At 36.1% G+C, this 18852-nt stretch overlaps 1 protein-coding gene across 11 annotated transcripts in view; it reads left to right on the forward strand.

The window, feature by feature from the left end:
• The window catches only part of DLG1 (discs large MAGUK scaffold protein 1), a 176252-nt gene that overhangs the window by 98645 nt on the left and 58755 nt on the right, over positions 1-18852 (forward strand). For 7 of the 11 annotated variants that reach the window (XM_080410103.1, XM_080410105.1, XM_080410098.1 and 4 more), the window contains 3 exons: positions 10525-10623; positions 14752-14805; positions 18370-18420. In XM_080410103.1, the coding sequence (XP_080266229.1) occupies positions 10525-10623; positions 14752-14805; positions 18370-18420 (204 nt within the window). The remainder of the gene's footprint in view (positions 1-10524; positions 10624-14751; positions 14806-18369; positions 18421-18852) is intronic. The other 4 variants (XM_080410107.1, XM_080410109.1, XM_080410100.1 and 1 more) reach the window with 1 other exon arrangement.

Here is an 18852-nt window from a genome sequence, read left to right on the forward strand (position 1 = left end):
TGACATCAGTTTCTTTGTGGACTATTTAGCATTATAACGAAAGCTACTGTTCTTAAGGCTGATGTTATTTAAACGGAGCTTTCTAGACCTTGCTTTAAGTTGCAAATTAAATGCTTTAAATTCATTCTCAATAGCACTTATGAACCTAAATGAGGAGCCTTGTCTGTTTTGAGCTTAGAGTGCCAGGTTGCTGGGTGAATACAGATGACTAACCTGCTGCATAGGGTTCAGTGCTAGACATTTGTTTAGTATTAAAAAAACAAAAGTCACCAATTACCTTTATTAAAACCAGGATTAACTTTGTGTACATCTTGTATATTATGGATTTGGAATATGACTGAGATTCAATCATTTAAGCAGCCCCTGAGAGATTTGGCAGGAGAAATTAATTAGAGCTAAGTAAATCTTTCTGAATACTAGACATAAGTGGACAGTGATGGTTTCCTTTGCGTGAAACTTTCTGTGATGTTAAGTCTGTACGGGTCTGTTTTTAGATCCTAACAGAGAGGACAGGTTGGGTGCTGGAAATGTTGTTCTGTTGAGACTATTGTTCATATTTGAATGAGATTCTTAGCACCTGAATGTTTGACTAACCAAACAGCTACTAGGTACTGTGTGAGAGTACTGGTGACAGTTTTGTAGTTCCAAGTTCCTCGTTTCTGCTTTATGAGTGTCCATTTATCTCATATACAAAACTTTACTTTTGCTACAGAGTAGAACTTTATCCCACAAATGGCTGGGCAGTCTGTCCTATATTATTACTTAGAGTTATAGCATTCCTTTTTTTTTAAAATTGTCTCACTAAAAAATAGTTTACTAGGCCTCAGCAAGTAAGAGTGTTTCTGTCACTGCCTTTGCTACTTTACTTCTGCTTGGGTAATCATGGTGCAAATTGTTCCTCGCTGAGTTGTTTTTGTAGATGAAGATTACAATGAAGAGTTGACAGTGAATTAATTGCATATTTGTCTTAAAATCAGTTCAGGTCATCATCACCGTCTGTGATTTTACTGATATTCTGGTTGTCACTGTTTTTCCCCTTCAAAGCTATTTATTTAAGTTCAGAGTTTTAAGTTCATTTGAGTTCATTCTAAAATGCTGTGGGGTTTGAGGAAGAAACTAGGTTAGAGAATCAATTTGTTGACTGAGTTAAAAACAAAACAAAACCACCAACAAACAACCAGATAACCCCTACAGTTTGGACATAGCTAGCATGCTAGCTGTGTGTCTTCACGAAAATAGAGTACTTGCATGGATGAGACTTTCAAGAGCAAGAGACATGGGTTACTCTGAAAAAAGTGAGATCTAAAGTCAAGTCACAGGCTTTCACACTAGTCCCTTTAATCTACAAGGGCTGGGTGAGAAACATTTTCCTTCCTGGCATCCAGAAAAACTTTCCTATTTTTGTTACAGTTTTTACATGTACTGATGTTACAGCTCCAAGATAGTTCGCCAGTCCTCAAAATTTCTTAGTAAAACTGTTAGGTACTAAGCTACCCATCTTCATGTAGACATACCCTGACAAGCTTCAGGCTCAGCTACTTTGTTTCTGTGCTTTCTGTTCAAACTCTCCTTGGAGAGACCTGGATAGCATCTGAGTGGAGATCTAGGTATTTTTATTCCTTCATCTTTGGGAGACCATGGGAATTTTTTTTGATCCATCATTGCAATGAACAGGGAGAGAGCCCTTAAAGGGGTAGGGGGGTTAGAAATCCAAAAGTTCTGAAGCCAAAAGTTCTTGCTGCTCAGATCAGCGCAGAATGGTAGGCAGGCTTAATTGTAACCACACATTTATTGAGGTCATCATAATTACGCTTCTCATTTACCCTAGCCAGTCTCTTTTAAGGTTTTGTTTGCAGTAAATCAGTTTACTGTTAGAAAACAATATAGAGTATGCTGACTTGGATAGGACGATCTGCGCCCCCTCCCCCCCCCCAGTATATGTGATAGAAACATTGTGGTAACATTTGTAAGCATGAGTGCTTAGAAAGCTGAAAAAGTTCATGTATTTTAAATAATTTGGGTTTTAGCCACTGTCTATGAAATCGTCAGATATTATGTCCATATCAAAACTGGAGAGTTACTCTACTGACATGTTGAGCGAGGTGGACAAGTGAGTTTGAGTTCATTGGGTGTGAAGCACATCTTTAAAGCAAAGTAATGGTCTGCTGATAAGAGAGAACCTTCTCACATGAAAAAAAAAAACAACTTATAGAGAGGGAAAATCTTGAGTCGTACTTGTATTCTTGGTATTCTCCTTTTTGGTGGTTTTGCTTCCCATCCTCTGTATTTGGCATATTTTAACCTCTGGATTAGCTCATCACCAGTGGCAGTACTCATGCCTGGGTAGAGCTGGGTCTTCTATCTTTGCAGTTCTCAAAATTCAGAAATGTGCAGCATATTAGCATGTCTGATTGTGTTATGCACTGTTTTGATATATGAATGTTGTTTGGGATTTCAAGTCAATACTGATTGCTTCTGTTCAGATAGTTCTGTACTCCCCCCCCCCCCCCCCCCCCCGCTGTTGCAAAACTTGAAAAATTTTTATTTGATTTCTGTAAAACTTTGTTCTGGTGGTGTACTTGCGGTATGTTTTTTTTTCCAGCTGCCTTTGATGCTATATTTTGTTTAAAGTCCTGGAGAAATACACTCAGGAAAAATGTGCATGTCTTAAATTTCTTGCTTAACAACTCAAGTCACAGACTTCGTGGTACTAAGGACCAGCCCAGGCCACAGGATGGACTTAAGGAGGAATATGGCAGAGATGTGTGTCAGTGTCTATGCCAGCTGTATGCTCAGATTTAGATGCTCTGGGCAGCATACGGCTAACACGGATTATGAAATAGGATGGCTGGCTGTTATGCTTTATTCTTACCACAATTGGACTCACCAAACAGCCTATAAATCCCCAAAGGTATGGTTAGATGATTATTGACTTGTGATTTTGAGGAAGATGGATGCAAAATTCTTAAAAAAAAAGACTTCACTAGTGAGACATCCTGTGGCATTCCAGGATGTTCAGTGAAAATATAGAAAAACTACACTGTCAGACCTTAAGTTATTTATCTCTAGAAAGAAAATGTGTCTTTTACATTCAGCTTTGTCACTAGGTATTGAATCAAAATTGTTTCTTATTACTGTTAAAATTTTATTCACTTTGGAAGATATTTCCTACTTTCAAGAAGAGTTAATGAATATGGGCTTGTTTTCTTCAGTCAAGTCATATTAGCAGAAGTTGCTGATTTTGTGGTATCTGCTTGAAGGCGAAGGAAAGGGTTAAGTACAGAATTATTTTGGGAGGATTCTCCCAGCTGAATTGCTTTTTGAAGTAATGAAAGTTGGTTATTGAAGCTTTGAGAAAGACCTTTGCAGTAGACATTGCTGGTCAAATATTAGTACTATTTGCACTTTCCACAGGTATTGTTGTTACCCAGCTATTGAGTAGGTGTTAGAGAATGTGCAAAGAAAAAATTCTTGAAGAAATACTACTTGTGAAAGATTACTGGCACTTCAACAGATTGCTGCAAAGTGTGCACTGTACATTTGATGTGGTAATTTAAAGGAATGAAATATTGATGATTCAGCTTTGTGTTAGCAACTAATTGTTCGGAGTTGATATGTAATACAAAAACACAACCCTTTCCTGAACCCCGTCTGGTTATGAAAAATCACTTAGCACTTGATATTAGAGTAGTTCATGATAGTAATTAATACAGTCTGCAGAGAACACTTGCAGGTTCAGCCTTTCTGCAGTCAAAAGATGATCTGCCAAACCTGTGCAGCTTTAGTTACATAATTGCTTTTTCTTGCTTTGAATTATGCATATGTCCCACTGCTTCACCAGAGCTGCTTTTTTTTCCTTCTGCCAGTGTGACTGCAAGGCATGCTCTGCCTTACCTCACATGTGTGAATATAATTGGGCAAAATGATCTTTGTGACTATCAAATATCTGATTAATCTCTTTCAATAGCATTCTTCTTGCCTTCTCTATTTTTTCCTTTTTTTTTTTCCTGTTTCAATTTTGTTTATACCATGACTGTTTTAGATAAGCCTTACTGCACTTTGATTATATATTCCTTTCCTCCTCTTCCCATGTGTTTTTACCAACATGCTACATTCACTTTCATACTTGCATAACACTAGATTTCAATGCGGCCAAAGCTTGTTTTTACTGGAGAAAGCTGTGGCACACCGTGCAGCCCTGGATGCGTTGGGCATTCTGCCTGTACCTCTTGTTCCTTGGCTGTGTTTTGGTGTTTGGACTGTTGCTCTTGGAACTACAAGTGCTTTCAATTTTTTTTTTTCTTTTAATTATTGATAACTTATTGATACCATCTCAGGGACCAAAGGCATGAAGACTTCGAGTAAAAAACCTTGTGCTGTTACCGTTATCTGCCACATAATCTTTGTTCTTTTGCCACTGAAGTCAGCATGTCTGAAAGCACACTGGAGCAATGTGAATTCCTTCGTCTCATCTTTTGCCTTGTGTCTTCCCCTTTCTTATTTGGGGGAGAATATAGGAAGCCAGACAACTGGGTTTCCAAGAATATCATGTCCAGTTTCTCCTCCCCTTGCCCTCACGTTATGCTTCAAAGCTGGTTTTGTTTGTTTGTTTGTTTGTTTTTTTTGAGAGGCAGCTTGGTCTATGTGTTTTCAATAAAGTTGATGCCTCCAGGAATAAGATGTTCCTTTTGAATCTGGAACATCACCTATTTTGGGATTTATTACGTATGCAAGAGAAAAGCCTTATACCCCAAACCTCTTGTTTCTTCCTTTCTACATTTTTGTAATTAGACAATGTCATGCTGGGTTAGAAAATAGAGAGTACTGATATGCAAGTAAAATGGGTGGTATGAATGCAGCCTGCTAAACCTCAAGCAATCCTGATAACATCTTTGAGGAAAATAATCTTTATTTATGGTCTACAAAAGCAGCCATTTGGCACACTATTGCCAAAGAGGATACAGATACAGAGGCTTCCACACAAGAAACTTCAGTCCAGATAATCCCTGCAGGCTGGGGAATGTGCCCCAGGGTTACTCAGTATTGATGCATCTGTGGAAAATTCTCGAAGGGGAAAAAGTTAGTTGTGATGTACTGGTTTTGAACTGTTTACCCATAGGCACATTCACAACATGCATATCTTCTTCTCTGCCTCTGCCCTTCAATAACAAAATTGAGAGGTTCTTAGGTTGTCCAGAACAGAGCAACCTGGGTGCATCTGCCCATCTCTGTTAGTGGGGCACAGTCCTCCAGCTCCCTGATACTTTGAAGGCAAAAGACATACCTACCATATGTGTGTGCAAGTCTGTGAATGTTTCTATGACCAATGTATTTACAGCTCCCTGTCACTGGCCAGAAACCTTTCTGTCTCTCCATTTCTGAATATTGCATTAATGATATGTTATGTGGTTCTTGATTATGTCCATTCTGAGTAGAAGATGAGACATGGCAGCTCTTGGTGATTAGAGGAGGATCTGTCAGTTCCTATTTATCTCTTAATATCAATGCTATAAAAATAACTGGAAATGTGTGGACTTAGGTCTGTATTCCTAGTTTTTTAGTCTGTGTGTAAAACTCATGCTGACTCAGATACTCAGATTTGCGGTACGAAGGTGTACAGTGAGAGGGAGAATAATCATGTTTTAATGCTATGAACTGATGAAATCTCGCTATTTATCAAAATACAGTACAGCTGAGCTAATCAAGCTTTGTTTCCTATGTGCTGATGTCCTTCATTCTTATCATACCCAGCACCAGATATTCAGATTCACAGCATATTCCGAGAACAGACCCATGAGGCAAGAGGCAGATGGTGCGTGCTGTGGCTGGCCCAGAGCTGCAAATGCTGGTTGTGTGTCTGCTGTCGACAAGACTGCGTGACCACTGACATAATCCTGCACCTTCCTTCTGTAAGGCTAGGAATATAGGTGTCTCTGTTTAGCTGTCAAATTTCATGTAGACTCTGGGAAATTAACTTCTGATCCTTACCTACTTTTAGAATGATTACTTTAAAATTGGCTAGTAAAGTTAAATATTCAACAGCACAACTAAATCAAGTTAGCTCCTCATTCTGTACTTTTTCCTTGGGGGTCGTGCTAGGAGTTGTTTTGGAGCTTTTTTTGTTATGAAAATTGGGGTAAATTGTAATATATAGATCATGCATCCTTGGCATTCAAATCTGAGTGAATAAAATGAAGAATTCCATATTTGTTTAATAACTTTTTTAAAAAAAGTCTTAATTTAAACAATATACACCTTAAAATTGTGGTCTTACAGTGCTGCTATATTTCATGGAAATGCAGCTCATAAAATTATTAACACAAAGTAATTCTTGTTATGATTTGAACAAATCTGTTTCCTTTGATGGAAGTTTCATGTTGAAATCTTGTACAATGTGTCTGCCCGTTCACAATTCATATATTTTCCATCATAAGCTTCTTTAAATTCATTAGTTTTCAGCCCCCATAAAGTGTTCAGAACAGTTAGAGGAATTTTAAAATTTTCTAGAAGTAAATCTTGGAGAAGTTCTGAGGTGGTAAAAGACAACAAAGTTTAAGGATAGTAGGAACTTATGGGAGAAAGAAAATAACTGTAACCTTTCATAGCTGCTTCTTAATAAATAGTCAGATGACTTTTGCCATCTATTCAATAATTTGTGCATTGCATTGATTATTTATGCCCAGCAAATTGACTCTTGTGTGGTGGTTCAATGGTGCTCTTTAAATAGAGTGAGAGAGTACACAACATGCAGTACTAGCTAAAAGAGCATTTAGTGTTTCTTCTGATGACCATACTCTAGAAAACAATCATATTTTTAACTTTCTCAGGAAGCGATATTTTGTTTTATTTTCTCTACATTTTTTTTGCAAAAAGGACTATTCGTGTTGCTAGTTTCATGGCTACTCACTATCACAACTACAATTACTGTGGTGCTACAGATGATGGTGAAATGGGAACGCTCAAGCTCACTGATTTAACGAGGAGCCCAAGAATGGAAATACGTCAAAATCTTCATATGCAGCCAAAGCAGCCTTTCCGGCATCAGCAGCAGGCACTGAGCATTCATACATCTTTTAGTTCATCCACGCTGCCAGTGTCTTCCAAACACAGAGGAAAATTTATAAACCTACGTGATAGTGTAAAAAAGAGTCCTACAAAAAGCACAGCAAAAGTAAAAGCTGCTAGTGGTTGGGTGTCTGATGGCTCATGTTCTAATTGTTCTTTAGAAAAGGTATGTATTGCACTAAGTACTTATAGATGAGCATTTTTGATGCAAACTGTAGAAATATGTCACGCTTTTTTTTTCTTTCTGTAGTTTTACCCCTGCTGTTTCTAGCAACTTTGTAACTTTATTTTGTATTTTATTGTTAGTATTCAAAGTAGCAATAATTTAAATTGGGCTGGCAAAGAAATACTTGTGCTCAGTGTTTTCCCATTAAGATTGTTACACTGTATACAGTGTGGGTTTTTTACAGTAATTTCTTAAAAATGAGGAAAGTCTGCTTTGATTACTTGTTCTCCAAAATGTATCCTTTAGTCTTCATAAAGAGTAGCATTATGGAATTGGCTGTTTTAGTTGATCTGCTTCAGGATGTGTATGGTGCCATGATTTAATTTCAGGTTAGTTGGTATTTGCTCACAGAAGGAGTCACTGTGTGTTGGTTAAATGTGAGAAAATGGGTGTGTTTTTCCTTTTTGCAACATCTGGACTTGGTGTTAGGTTTGGAAGCACTCATTGTAATTGATCCCTTAAAGGTATCATCATCTTAGCTTTTCTTAATGATTAGGTTTTTGTATATAAATACTTAAGTCCAACCTTACGCTTTAAAAAAACCAACTACTTGAGTTATATCATAGTATTATAACAGAATGGCTTCTTGTTGTAGGTGTTAGCACGTTTATTTAGGCAGACAGCCTCTGTTAAAGTGAGTTATTGTTCAATCATGCATTCCTATATACAATAGTCTGTCATAATCCTGTGCTATATTTCATATATATTCAAAACAAAGTTTTTACTTGGTCCACTACTTTTTTTTGTGTGTTTGTTTTAGTTCATGTCCATTCAAACCAAGGTCATTAAATGCTTTAGTCAGACGTCATTATTTAAAGCTACTTTGAGCATAAGCTTTTGTTTTTCAGAATACTTTAGTGTATTTTTTGAGATTTCATAAAAGTTACAAATGTTTCTTGAAAATTCCTGGGAGCTTATTTAGGTGCTGTCACAGATACTGTATCATATAATAATTCTCAGACTGATTGTGTGCCATACTAAAATAAAATTAGTGTTCTAGCATTATAAGGAAGTTCCAGGTTATCTTTCACTGATGATGAAAAATCTTTTAATTTCTTGCATTGTCGTTCTTGGTGGTAGCCATAGTGCCTGCATCACTGCACTGTATTCCATGAAATAGTCAAGTGAAGACAGTCTTGTATTCCATTTGGATTTGCACATTCTTTGAAAGGGTTTGCAAGTGTTGTCATCTTTTTCCTCACCCACATGGTAGCGGAGGAGATTCATCAGGAACATTTCCAGGACGATTGGAGGAGCAAGGAGTGGCTTTTAAGAGTTAGTGGATACTAAATGAACAGCACAGAGGGAAAATACAGTGATGGTACTAATAGCTTATGAGACTGGAACCTGAAAGAATTACAGTTGCACATTGAACAATGTCAGTTTTAAAATAATGATAAAAATTGGAACTGGTTAGGAGGGTTTCTTGAAGCATTTGGGATTGAGAAACCCAGAAAGATGTGGGAGTTCATTATTGAACTGAGAAAAGAAAAGCAGCGGGAAAATCAAGCAGCTGTTTGGTGCAGATTGTTTGGGCCATAAGGAAATCAGCTGAAACTTGGTCAGATATTTTGCTAAGTCAAAGGGCAGTGAAGGGTATGGTCAGTATCTAAGCATAACTTCAGTTTGTTTTCAACCTTCTGTTGTTGCAGGAGTTGCAACTGTAAAGTTGGATTTTTTTTCTGATATGCTACTGCTTAGCTTTTCAGCCTTCATGTGTGTATATGTGTATATCTGAAATTTTGGTTAACAGGATTTTTGCTGTGTACGTACATGGGAAGCTGCTTGCTTTGGAACAAGGCAGACTTGAAGATGTGGCTTATTTTTTGCATTTGTAGGGCTGAGTGATTGCTCAAGCTATTTAATTTGATTGGCCTTTAAAGGTTGCATCATTCTTCCAGTAACTGGAGGTTTGTTGCATTGACCATTTCCTGCATCCTTTGCAAAATACTTATTATAATTTTTGTAGACTAATTTAGAGTCTCGGTCACTCTCATTTATTTAACACTTGAAAGATAGTGCTGTTGTCCGTAGATGTAAGAATGTTTAAATGACATTAATAATAATCTCTCAAGATAACACATTCACTTGTTCTTACGTTGTTCAACAACTGCAACATTTTTCACCAGCTGTTCATTTTGGGTACCTTGACTTTGAGCTGTAAAAACCTGTAGAAATACTGTATGTGCATTTAATAATGGTTGCTGCTCTTGGGCTGTTTCAGGTTTCTTTAATATTTGCTTTTACTCTTTAATTTGACGTATGCTACTGGTGCATATTGCTTTGTGTTTTAAAATATCTCAAACTTTCAAAATAATGTTTAATATTGTTATGTTCTGGGGTTTTGGTTCATTTTCAGGATTTAGTATTTTCTGTTGTCATTATGCTTCATTATATTTAAAGATCACAAGATTGTCTTGGAACAACTAAGTTGCAAGAGCTTTGATCTGCTGTTCAGCTTGTAATTTTGATGATAGTTGCCAGTAGTTTATGTTGCTGACAGCTCATTGACAATCAGTACGTTGATATCTCCAAATGACTTGAGTCAGTGTTTTGCTCAAAATGCTCTTTGTAATCTTGTTCCGTTGCAGCTTGTCAGTAGCTTTCCTGGTTATTATTTTAATGAAAATTTCTAAGACCAAAATTCTACTAGTCTGAATGTGTATGGTAAACCTCTATGAAGATCTTAGAAGTAGATTGCATTAGTTTTAGGATCTTCCACCCATATGACTAAGATATTTTCTTTGATTTTGCCCACTTCAGAAACCTTACTGTATTGCTGGTTTTTCCCCTTTATCAAAGAGGTATATTGGCTTTGTTCAATGGTATCAACTTTAGCCACTGTTTCCCTGCTTTTCCACACTGTTGTATATTGGTGAAGGGCTTCTGTTGTAAAACCACCCCACAAAGAGCCTGACTCTGTCCATTGACATGAACAGGTTTTCTGTTGGACCCCAAAGGCTCGTTATTCTGTACCGCAAGGTGAGTAACTTGGTATGAATAAGCAATCCCGGTATGTCTTGTTACTCTGGGTTCCTTGACATTAGCACGTTGCTGAGGATGCACTGCCATGTACAGCATGATTAAAGGTGCCTGTTTGTTTTCAGTTGTAATTAAGTCTCCAAATTTATATGCTATTTCAGGTTTTTTTAAGCTGTTAAATTTGAATCTTGTTTGTTTTAAAATGCTTTTCTAGTTGCTGTTATTTTTGACATTTTGTTGGTAATTTTTAGCCCACAGAAGCTGTTCCTTCCTCTTCTCCCATTGTCCCTGTGATCCCTGTCCCACCAGTCCCTGCTGAGACCACTGTCATCCCATCTACCATACCACAGGTTTTTATTCTTTTTTTTTTTGTGTGTGTGTGTTAAATTTATTCAACTTTTATTTGTTTAATTTATTTCATTGCTTTGTTTAAATTCACCTTTTGGTACTCTCACACACAGGTTGGAGATGAACTGTCACATAGTTGCATTAGTAATGCACTAAAGTTTCATTCTAATTTTTGGGTGTTTTTATAGCAGCTTTTAGTCCATTTAAAATATCTTTATTTTCATATGGAAGTGAAATAAGTTGTGAAATAACTGAAGAAAAAACCCCATAAGAATGGAAAGAAGCAATAGGATATTTTGTGTTCATGTAATGATTTTAGAGCCATTTCACCCTTATTAAAGTGTTATTGCTTGATTTATTTATAGAAAATTGTCTCATCTCCTATACAAAAACTTAATATATGTCTTTCAGTGATTGCACTTGCATGACATTTCTAATGTTCTCCAGTTGGTATTAGTGTCCTTGGGGGCATTTAGAATACAAAAGTGTTTTGGTTTTTTTTTGTGTTGGTTTTTTTTTTTTGTTTTGTTTTGTTTGTTTTTTAATCCTTCATCCTTCTATTCCTATTCCTTCTATTCCCAATATATTTGAGTTGTAAGATGTGCTTCCCTTCTGGACCGTCATCCTTTAGGTCACGTAATGTCAACACACAAAAATACCCCAACACTGTCAAGATGAGTGAAAGCAGTAAATACGAGTTAACATGAATATCTTGTGTATAACTTGCAATGTGTGACTGCAGCGTGGCAAGCTATGGAATAATTTGGGATAGGTAGCAGTTATGTTTTTGCATACAGAATAGCATTCTGCTTTTATTTTTTTTGTAACTTTCAATGCAAAAATCTTGAATGATGAGTGCATGCCTTCTGAAAAGATTGGTTACTTTTTGGAATTGTTTGGTGACAGATATTTATTAACTTTAAAAGGGAATTAAGCTATCCAGAATATTGCCGTAGTATTTTTGCTGTATACATGTCAATATTTACTTTTCTTAAGGTCTGCTTTCAAGCTAAGCAGCTAAACTGGCAACAGGTGGTAATCTTTTTTATTTTGCTACATTGTTAAATTTTACAAAATCCAATAATTATCACAAGTTTTTACAGTTGGCGGTTTTATAGTGCAGTTTCTAGTGGATGTGTGTTTACATGCATCTGTCACCCGTGCTTTTCCCAACAGACAGACCAGAGTTTTGATTAGTTTCAGAAACACTTATTTCTTATATAGAGAGATTCTGCCCACATCAGGATTTGAGGCAGGCAGACTAGTGCAGCCAGTAGACTTTTGTTGTCATCCTTGATGGATAAAGATAACTGAGTCTCCAGTAGCATTTACTTTCAGGGAATTGCCAGCAGGCTAAACTTCATTTAAAATAAAATAATTACTGCAATATGTGTTTATATTTTCTTTGACTGCCATTGCTGTGACAGTGTTACTGTTCATTGATGATGCTGGATTACAAGCAGAAGAGTAAGAATTGAACGGTCTGTGCCTCTGTCCTCTGAAAGCATATAAATGTCTGCAGGAGTTAGCTGTATAATTCTGCATAATTTGTGATTCTAAGCAATTAGAAAATACCATAGAAAGTTATAATCTACTTTGGATTTGGCAGATGCATTTTTGTACAGCAGATAGATCTCTCTGTTTTGTTAATCTCTTTATCCCTTAGGCAAGCCCATAGTCTGCTTGTAAACAAATTTGTGAAATAGCTTTTAAATATTTGAACAAGCCCTGGCACCGAAGCTTGAAAGTGTTAGGTAATTTGGAGAACTCTTGTAAAACGGACTGAAATACCAGGTCTTGCTTCCAAAAACATTGGATGTTTTGAGTGAGATGTTGCCCTGTGTCTTTGCTGTGTCCAGGCATACCTTGCACAAAGCTTTTCTCCTTCCTGCTGGGAAATGACGGTAAATTACTGCTTCTTGATGCAGTAATCCAGATAAATGCAGAAGGAGTGTTAGGAACAATCGCTTTTATGGAAGATCTTTTGCATAGGTTGGCTGGTTTGTGTCTCAAACATACTGTTCACATAGAAACCTCACCTACTAATAGCAATTTGCTTTTAGCTAGTTCTCGTCTTTTTTTAAGATGTTAAAAGAACACTTGTCAGCCTCAAGAAAAAGATTCAGGGGAAACCAGCTTTCATTGGCACTTCTGTTGAATATACTTGGATATTACAGAAACTTAATACTAAAGAAAAATAAATTAGAAAAATTAAATGAAATTTAAGCAATGTGACTGAACTTTCAAAGTTAATCCTTGTTTTATTTTCTGTTTATAAAATAAAAATCTTCTCATAGTTGATACACAAATAGAATAATAAATGTATGCTGGTCTCTTATAGATCCAGCGGAGATTATACTCCTAATGCCTCATATTCAGTGAGGTTCTTAATACAATAAATTGTTCTGTTTTTCTGACTACCATGTTAACTGTAGAACTTTAACAGGGATGGTGATACATAATTTCATTGATTGGTATTTTTAGTACAGGATTTTAATTTTGGTTTTATTTTAATAGAACTTGCACTTGAATAAGAAGCAGTAATTGGAATGTAACGTAATGGCAGAAAATGGTTCTGAGGGGTAGCATTGTTTCTGTCTGATATCTGTCTCATTAACAGATTTTTGTTATGACACTAGTAACTAGTACTTGGTATCTGTACTGCATAAAGTGTGCCTGTGCTTCTGCTGAGAGAATTGCTGGGTGAGAAGGGTGTTTGATGGCATTTTGACAGTCATAAGTGTCATCCTTCTTGTTTCCTTTTTTTTTTTTTTTTTTTAATAGTCTGCTCTGTTAACTTGTGTAGATACCATCTGATTTTAGCATTTAGTAGATGATACAGGCCTAATTTCTGACAAAGCGAACTGATAGCAGGTTGATGATTCCTGTCTAGTGATGGTAGGTTATTCATCTCGGTCTTTTGTTAAGGACGTTCTGAGTCATCGCTTACTTCCCAGCTTTTGGGAGCTTTTAAAAATCATTAATTCCTCAAAAGTACATTGTCATGATAATGAAACTAAAATGCAGAATATGAATAGATTAATGTAATTTGTCCTTTTTTTTTTTTTTTGATCTTCAGCTCATCTTTGAATGAGTTTAATACTAGCTTCTATTGCAGCCTGTTACAACTGTCCCTGTATTTCTTTCTGCACACATACGCACATATAAGAGACTTTTTTTTAAAAGGATAAAGAATATCTTAATTTTTAAGATAATGGATTTTTTTATACATACCCCCCCTTGGCTTCATGAAAACAGTAAGGAGATGAACTTTGTTTTGTTCCACAGAGTTTGTAGGTTCTGTTGAACTTAATACCACAACAGTATTGAGGAGTCTGGAATATATCTGCACTGCACTTACACCCTTAGAGCAGCCTAGATGCTGCCTATTTTAAATGCAGGTAATTGATGCAAAAATAGGAAATCTGTTTATTTGAAATTGTTTCAGATAAATCCATACAGACTGGTGGCATTTGCAACCTCAGTAACATCAGAGAGTAAGAGCTTTAGCTTATTCTACAAGTTCCTGACCAGCAAGAACGCTATACTGTTTCGATAGTTCTGTAGCAGTAATCTCTGCTTGTGGGTTGTGAATCCATGACAATTTTCTGATAGAAGCACAAGCTGCTGTGCAGTAGATGAATGTTTGCTGTGGTTTTTCTTTCACAAGTCAGTTTTGTAGATCCTTTCATCCATAACTTCTCTAAGTTTCTGTATTGTATGTTGAAGGGGTGTGTATGTGTGTGTATCTTCCTAGCAGGGAGAAAGAAGAATCAAACATGGTTTTAAGATAAAGCACCTTCTGAATGTCATACCACAAGTACTAGAGTGACTGACATCATGTCAAATGATAGCATGACCCGGTTTTCCTTTGAAATGCAACATAATAAATGACAAAACTTGCATATAAAATATGAGCTCAGAGTTTTGGAAGAGTGTGGTTTTGTGGTGTGAAAGCAATTTGTTCAGGGTAGAAACAAGTGTTCTGAAGGTGAATTTCTGAGATTCTCAGGTGGAGGCTACCTTTTAACAGAACTTTGAGAAACACAGCAAATTAAGTGTTGTACAATTATCACTAGTATTGCTTTCTATGATGCTGTATAATTTTTTGAATTATTCTTTTATTAAAGGCAAATCCCCCTCCAGTGCTGGTGAATACAGATTCTTTGGAGACTCCAACATATGTAAGCCTATACTTGCTTTCAATTATAACTTTAGATAACGTTTTATGTATGTAGTTGTGTAGGTCTGTTGTTATTTAGTAAAACCTATTTTACCTCTTTGAAGGTGCTTGATTTTGTCAGCTGTCCTGATGGTTTTTTGATGTCCTTGTCCTTAAATAGCTGTTTCATGAAAAAAAGTTGTAGATTGCAGGTGCAAGGTTCTGTGTTAAGGACCAGTGTGTGACAGTGCAAAACACCACTGAGGTTTCAGTGGTTCAGTGTTCAGAGGACAATCTGTTTCTTCAACTGTGCAGGCAGATGCTTTAATATTTAATGTGCTGTTTCCGTTGCACATCTCATAAAAACACTTCTTCATGCAGTGGCTATACTTAAGATTTTAGTGCCTGAATGTTCATAAAAATGGGTTGGTTCTGTTTGAAACATTAAGGTAATAAGTGTAGTTATAGGGAGGCTAAAATTTGTATTTGGCAGTGTGTGTTTTGTGATATGAATACCACTGACTGATAGACTTCAGAGGCTTTGGGACGTATGTAAGTTTGGCATAGTTCCAGGTCTGAATTTTCCCCTACCTTCCTCCTGTAATTACTTTAGTAACTACAAAAAGTAGTAATTTTCCTGAACAGTCTTAATGCCTGTACTAGTACCGATATTGGCAAGTGAGGAGTAAATCCTGTCCTTGTCAAAAGCATTCATAACTTAGCAAAACTGCTAGACAGCCGCTGTAAGAAGACAAACAAAAGTGTGAATTAACGCTTCGAGCAGAAGACAAAAGATCTGTACAGTGACATAATTGGCTCATAAATGAGTCCCAAGTGTAATAATGATGCCTCTGACTAAAAGATCACAGCAGTAGCCTGAAGTTTGTGGCCCTCTTATTGATGTGATGCAGATACAGTGTAGAAAATCTTGCTGAAGGTGAGGTGTCTCCCTGCACACAGAAACTAAACCAAGAAGAAAAGTGATTAGTAAATATGTATTCACATTTCAGAAGGCTCTGTCTGATAAGGTCACATGGAGAACAGTAGATAGTAGAAATAAGAAGAGAAAGTAGCTTTTGAGTGTCAGTTTGTTCTGTTAATGCTATCTAAATTACCAATTTTCCCGTAATTATCTGTAATCTAATCTAGTCTGTAAGCGTAGGAATTTGAGTAAGGGAATGTCTTTCTAGGTTCCCAAGTAGCTAATGGTATTGTTAAGCAATTAAGTATGTAAAAAAAATGTAAAATCGTACTTGTTAGGTAACTGCATCAATAATCTACAAAAACCTTAACAATTAAAGCTTTTTCTATTGGGAAAAAAAAGGCAAAATACTAATCTAGAAAGTTATCAAGGAACAAGTGGTGAAGAACATAGCTCTTACTACCTAAATCATAAAGCTGCTGAGGAAGTGCCCCCTCTTAGAACTCAAACTGCGTTGGGGGGAAAAAAAACCCAAACCACCACAAAGAAGCATATTTTTTTATTCTTTGCAAGAGCCCAAGGAAATACAGACAAAACTGAAGATGGTGGCATGTGGAAAGCTTAACCATACCAAACTAACTTCAGTACAGCCAAAAATCTCTAACCAGATTCTGCTGAACTTCTAATAGGTTTTCAGATTCAAGGAAGATTGCTGTGGTTAATTACAGTATCGAACTTCCTTCATCCAGGGGAGGTCCCTGCAAATAAAGGTTAGCTTAGTGGATCTGAGATCACTTCAAAACTTGCAGAAAGTAGAATAGGACAGTGATTTTTATCATTTGATGTTTTCTTGCTCCTGTCTCTGTTAATGCTCAGTTTGTTAGATAAAATCAATTGAAAGGTAAATTAAAAAAAAGGAAGAAAAAAAAGGGACTATAGAACTGAGCTAAAGTAGCAGATAAAAATAGAGGTTCTTATTTGCTCCTCTTTGTGTAGATGGTAGTTTAAAACTGTATTACAGAGTTTTGTACATAGAAATAAACAAGAAGAGACTTTAGGAATGGCTTTGTTTTGCTTAATGGTAACGGATAGGGAAATTTTTGCTTGTCCTTATGATTTCTTTAAAAGAAAAAAAAAAAAGCCACATATTGATTGGTCATCAAGAACCGTTTCCCAGGTACTGTAGTGCTGGATGACTGGTTCAGTTAGCACATATTGTCATTCTTGTGGATAATAGCACAAGCACTAAGCTAACATAAGAACTTCTTGATCGCAGTTGGTGCAGCAATGGATACAGTTTCATGTATTCAGAAGGTCAAGACCTTTTCCTTTTTTAATGGAAAAATATCACGTGGTAAAACCACGGTATCTTTTGTATCTTTTCCATTGAACAAACTACTAAGGACATAATAATTTTTGAGGTACTGCACAAAGAAGATAATCTGTTGTGTCTGGAGTGGACATGGCCTCTATTGTATTATATGGAGATATAATTACAGATTGAGGGAAAAACTACTGAGGGATAAATGAGCTTGAGATTAGACAGCCTGTGAAAGTTGTGGCCTCTTCAATTTTTGGACCTTTTAAATATTTCAAATAAACATATAAGGAATTAAGTATATGTGATCTTAATTTTGTTTAGGGTGAATTTCAAGTCCCTTTTAAAATTATCTGCTAGAAAATTGTGCAGATGTTAAAATACTTCCTTATATAAATATAGTTTTTATCTTTAAAATTTTGGATAGTATGTTAAGAGTACAGAAGATTACCAGATATAGAATATCTTAGGAATAGACAAGATGATGTGTAAAATAATACTATAAATGTGATTTCTTATCTTGTTAAATATTTCATCCAAAAAGGCTTGAAATAGAAAATTGCCTGTAGCTGCATGTTGTATGTGTTGCTGTAGGTACCTGTGAAGGAAAGAATTTGAGTTCCAAGATACCTTAGTAACTAAAAAAAACCAACCCACTTAATGGTACTTTTAGATATTTGTTTTAAGTTAATGTAGCTATTTGCTATTTCTGTTACTTGATCCTCTATTAGTTCTATAGACAGCAAAGAATGTGGGTGTCATTTCTAACTTACTTCCAGTATTTGGGGTTTTTATCTACCTTTATAAAATATTCTTCTAAACTCTTCTGGTTTTGATCCTGTTTTAATATGTTGATCTTGTATATGTCACATAAATAGTAATATAAACATTCTAGTGAGAAATGGTATAAAGCATCAATCTTTGATTTTTCTCTGCTCTGTGAGGAACCACAGTCTGAAAATACTGCTCTGTTTTTCTCTACAATTTCCTGTCTACCTCATGACTCCTTCCTTTTTTTCTCAGTTTCCACTTGCTGTGTGGCCTAAGGAACATCTGAGGATCCTAAAAGCAATTATTTTTTTCTGGCAATCAGAAGCAGAGGGCCTCTGTTCTACAGTTTCTGTGTAGCATAGTCTGCTCTCTGAAATTAAATGAGTTTAACTTTTAAACTCATACAAAAGGAGTGTCTGATTCATGCACAGAGCAGTGTGAGAAATCACACATCCCCTCTGAGCTCAGTGGTCACTATGAATCAGCTGAGATTTGGTGGGAGTAAACTGCCAGCTGAGCAAACAGTCATGTAAAGTGTAAAATTCTCAGTAAGTCTCACTTTTTTTTCTTTATAGGTCAATGGCACAGATGCAGATTACGAGTATGAAGAAATTACGCTTGAAAGGGTAACATGATAAATGTATTTCTGTACTCTGTTTTAGATGGGGCTTGTGAAACTTAAAGAAGAAATAATAACATCTTCATACTGCTAGATGGCAATCCAAAAATCCAAACCAATTCTTACTGTTTTTTTGGTTTTGTTTTTTTTTTCTTTCTTTAGGTAGATTATTTAACCTAAAGAAAAAAAAAATATACAACCAGTTCCTGAAGCAGGAATAGGAGCTTTTATTATTATCTTTGACCATTAAGAGTAAAATGGGGGAAGGATCTCCCTGAGACATACTGCATGCATTTAATTATCTAGGCTCGTAGAGAGTAACAGCACAAATTATGGTTTCATTTCCTATATTGCCATTTATGAGAGGCTTTTGTTTATACCATTAAGTTTTATGTTGGTGTTCAGGATTCCAGTTGAGATTGCTAGTGACACCTTGTCA

This window comes from Falco punctatus, assembly GCF_963210335.1.
Source record: "Falco punctatus genome assembly, chromosome: 13".
Lineage (NCBI taxonomy): Eukaryota > Metazoa > Chordata > Aves > Falconiformes > Falconidae > Falco > Falco punctatus.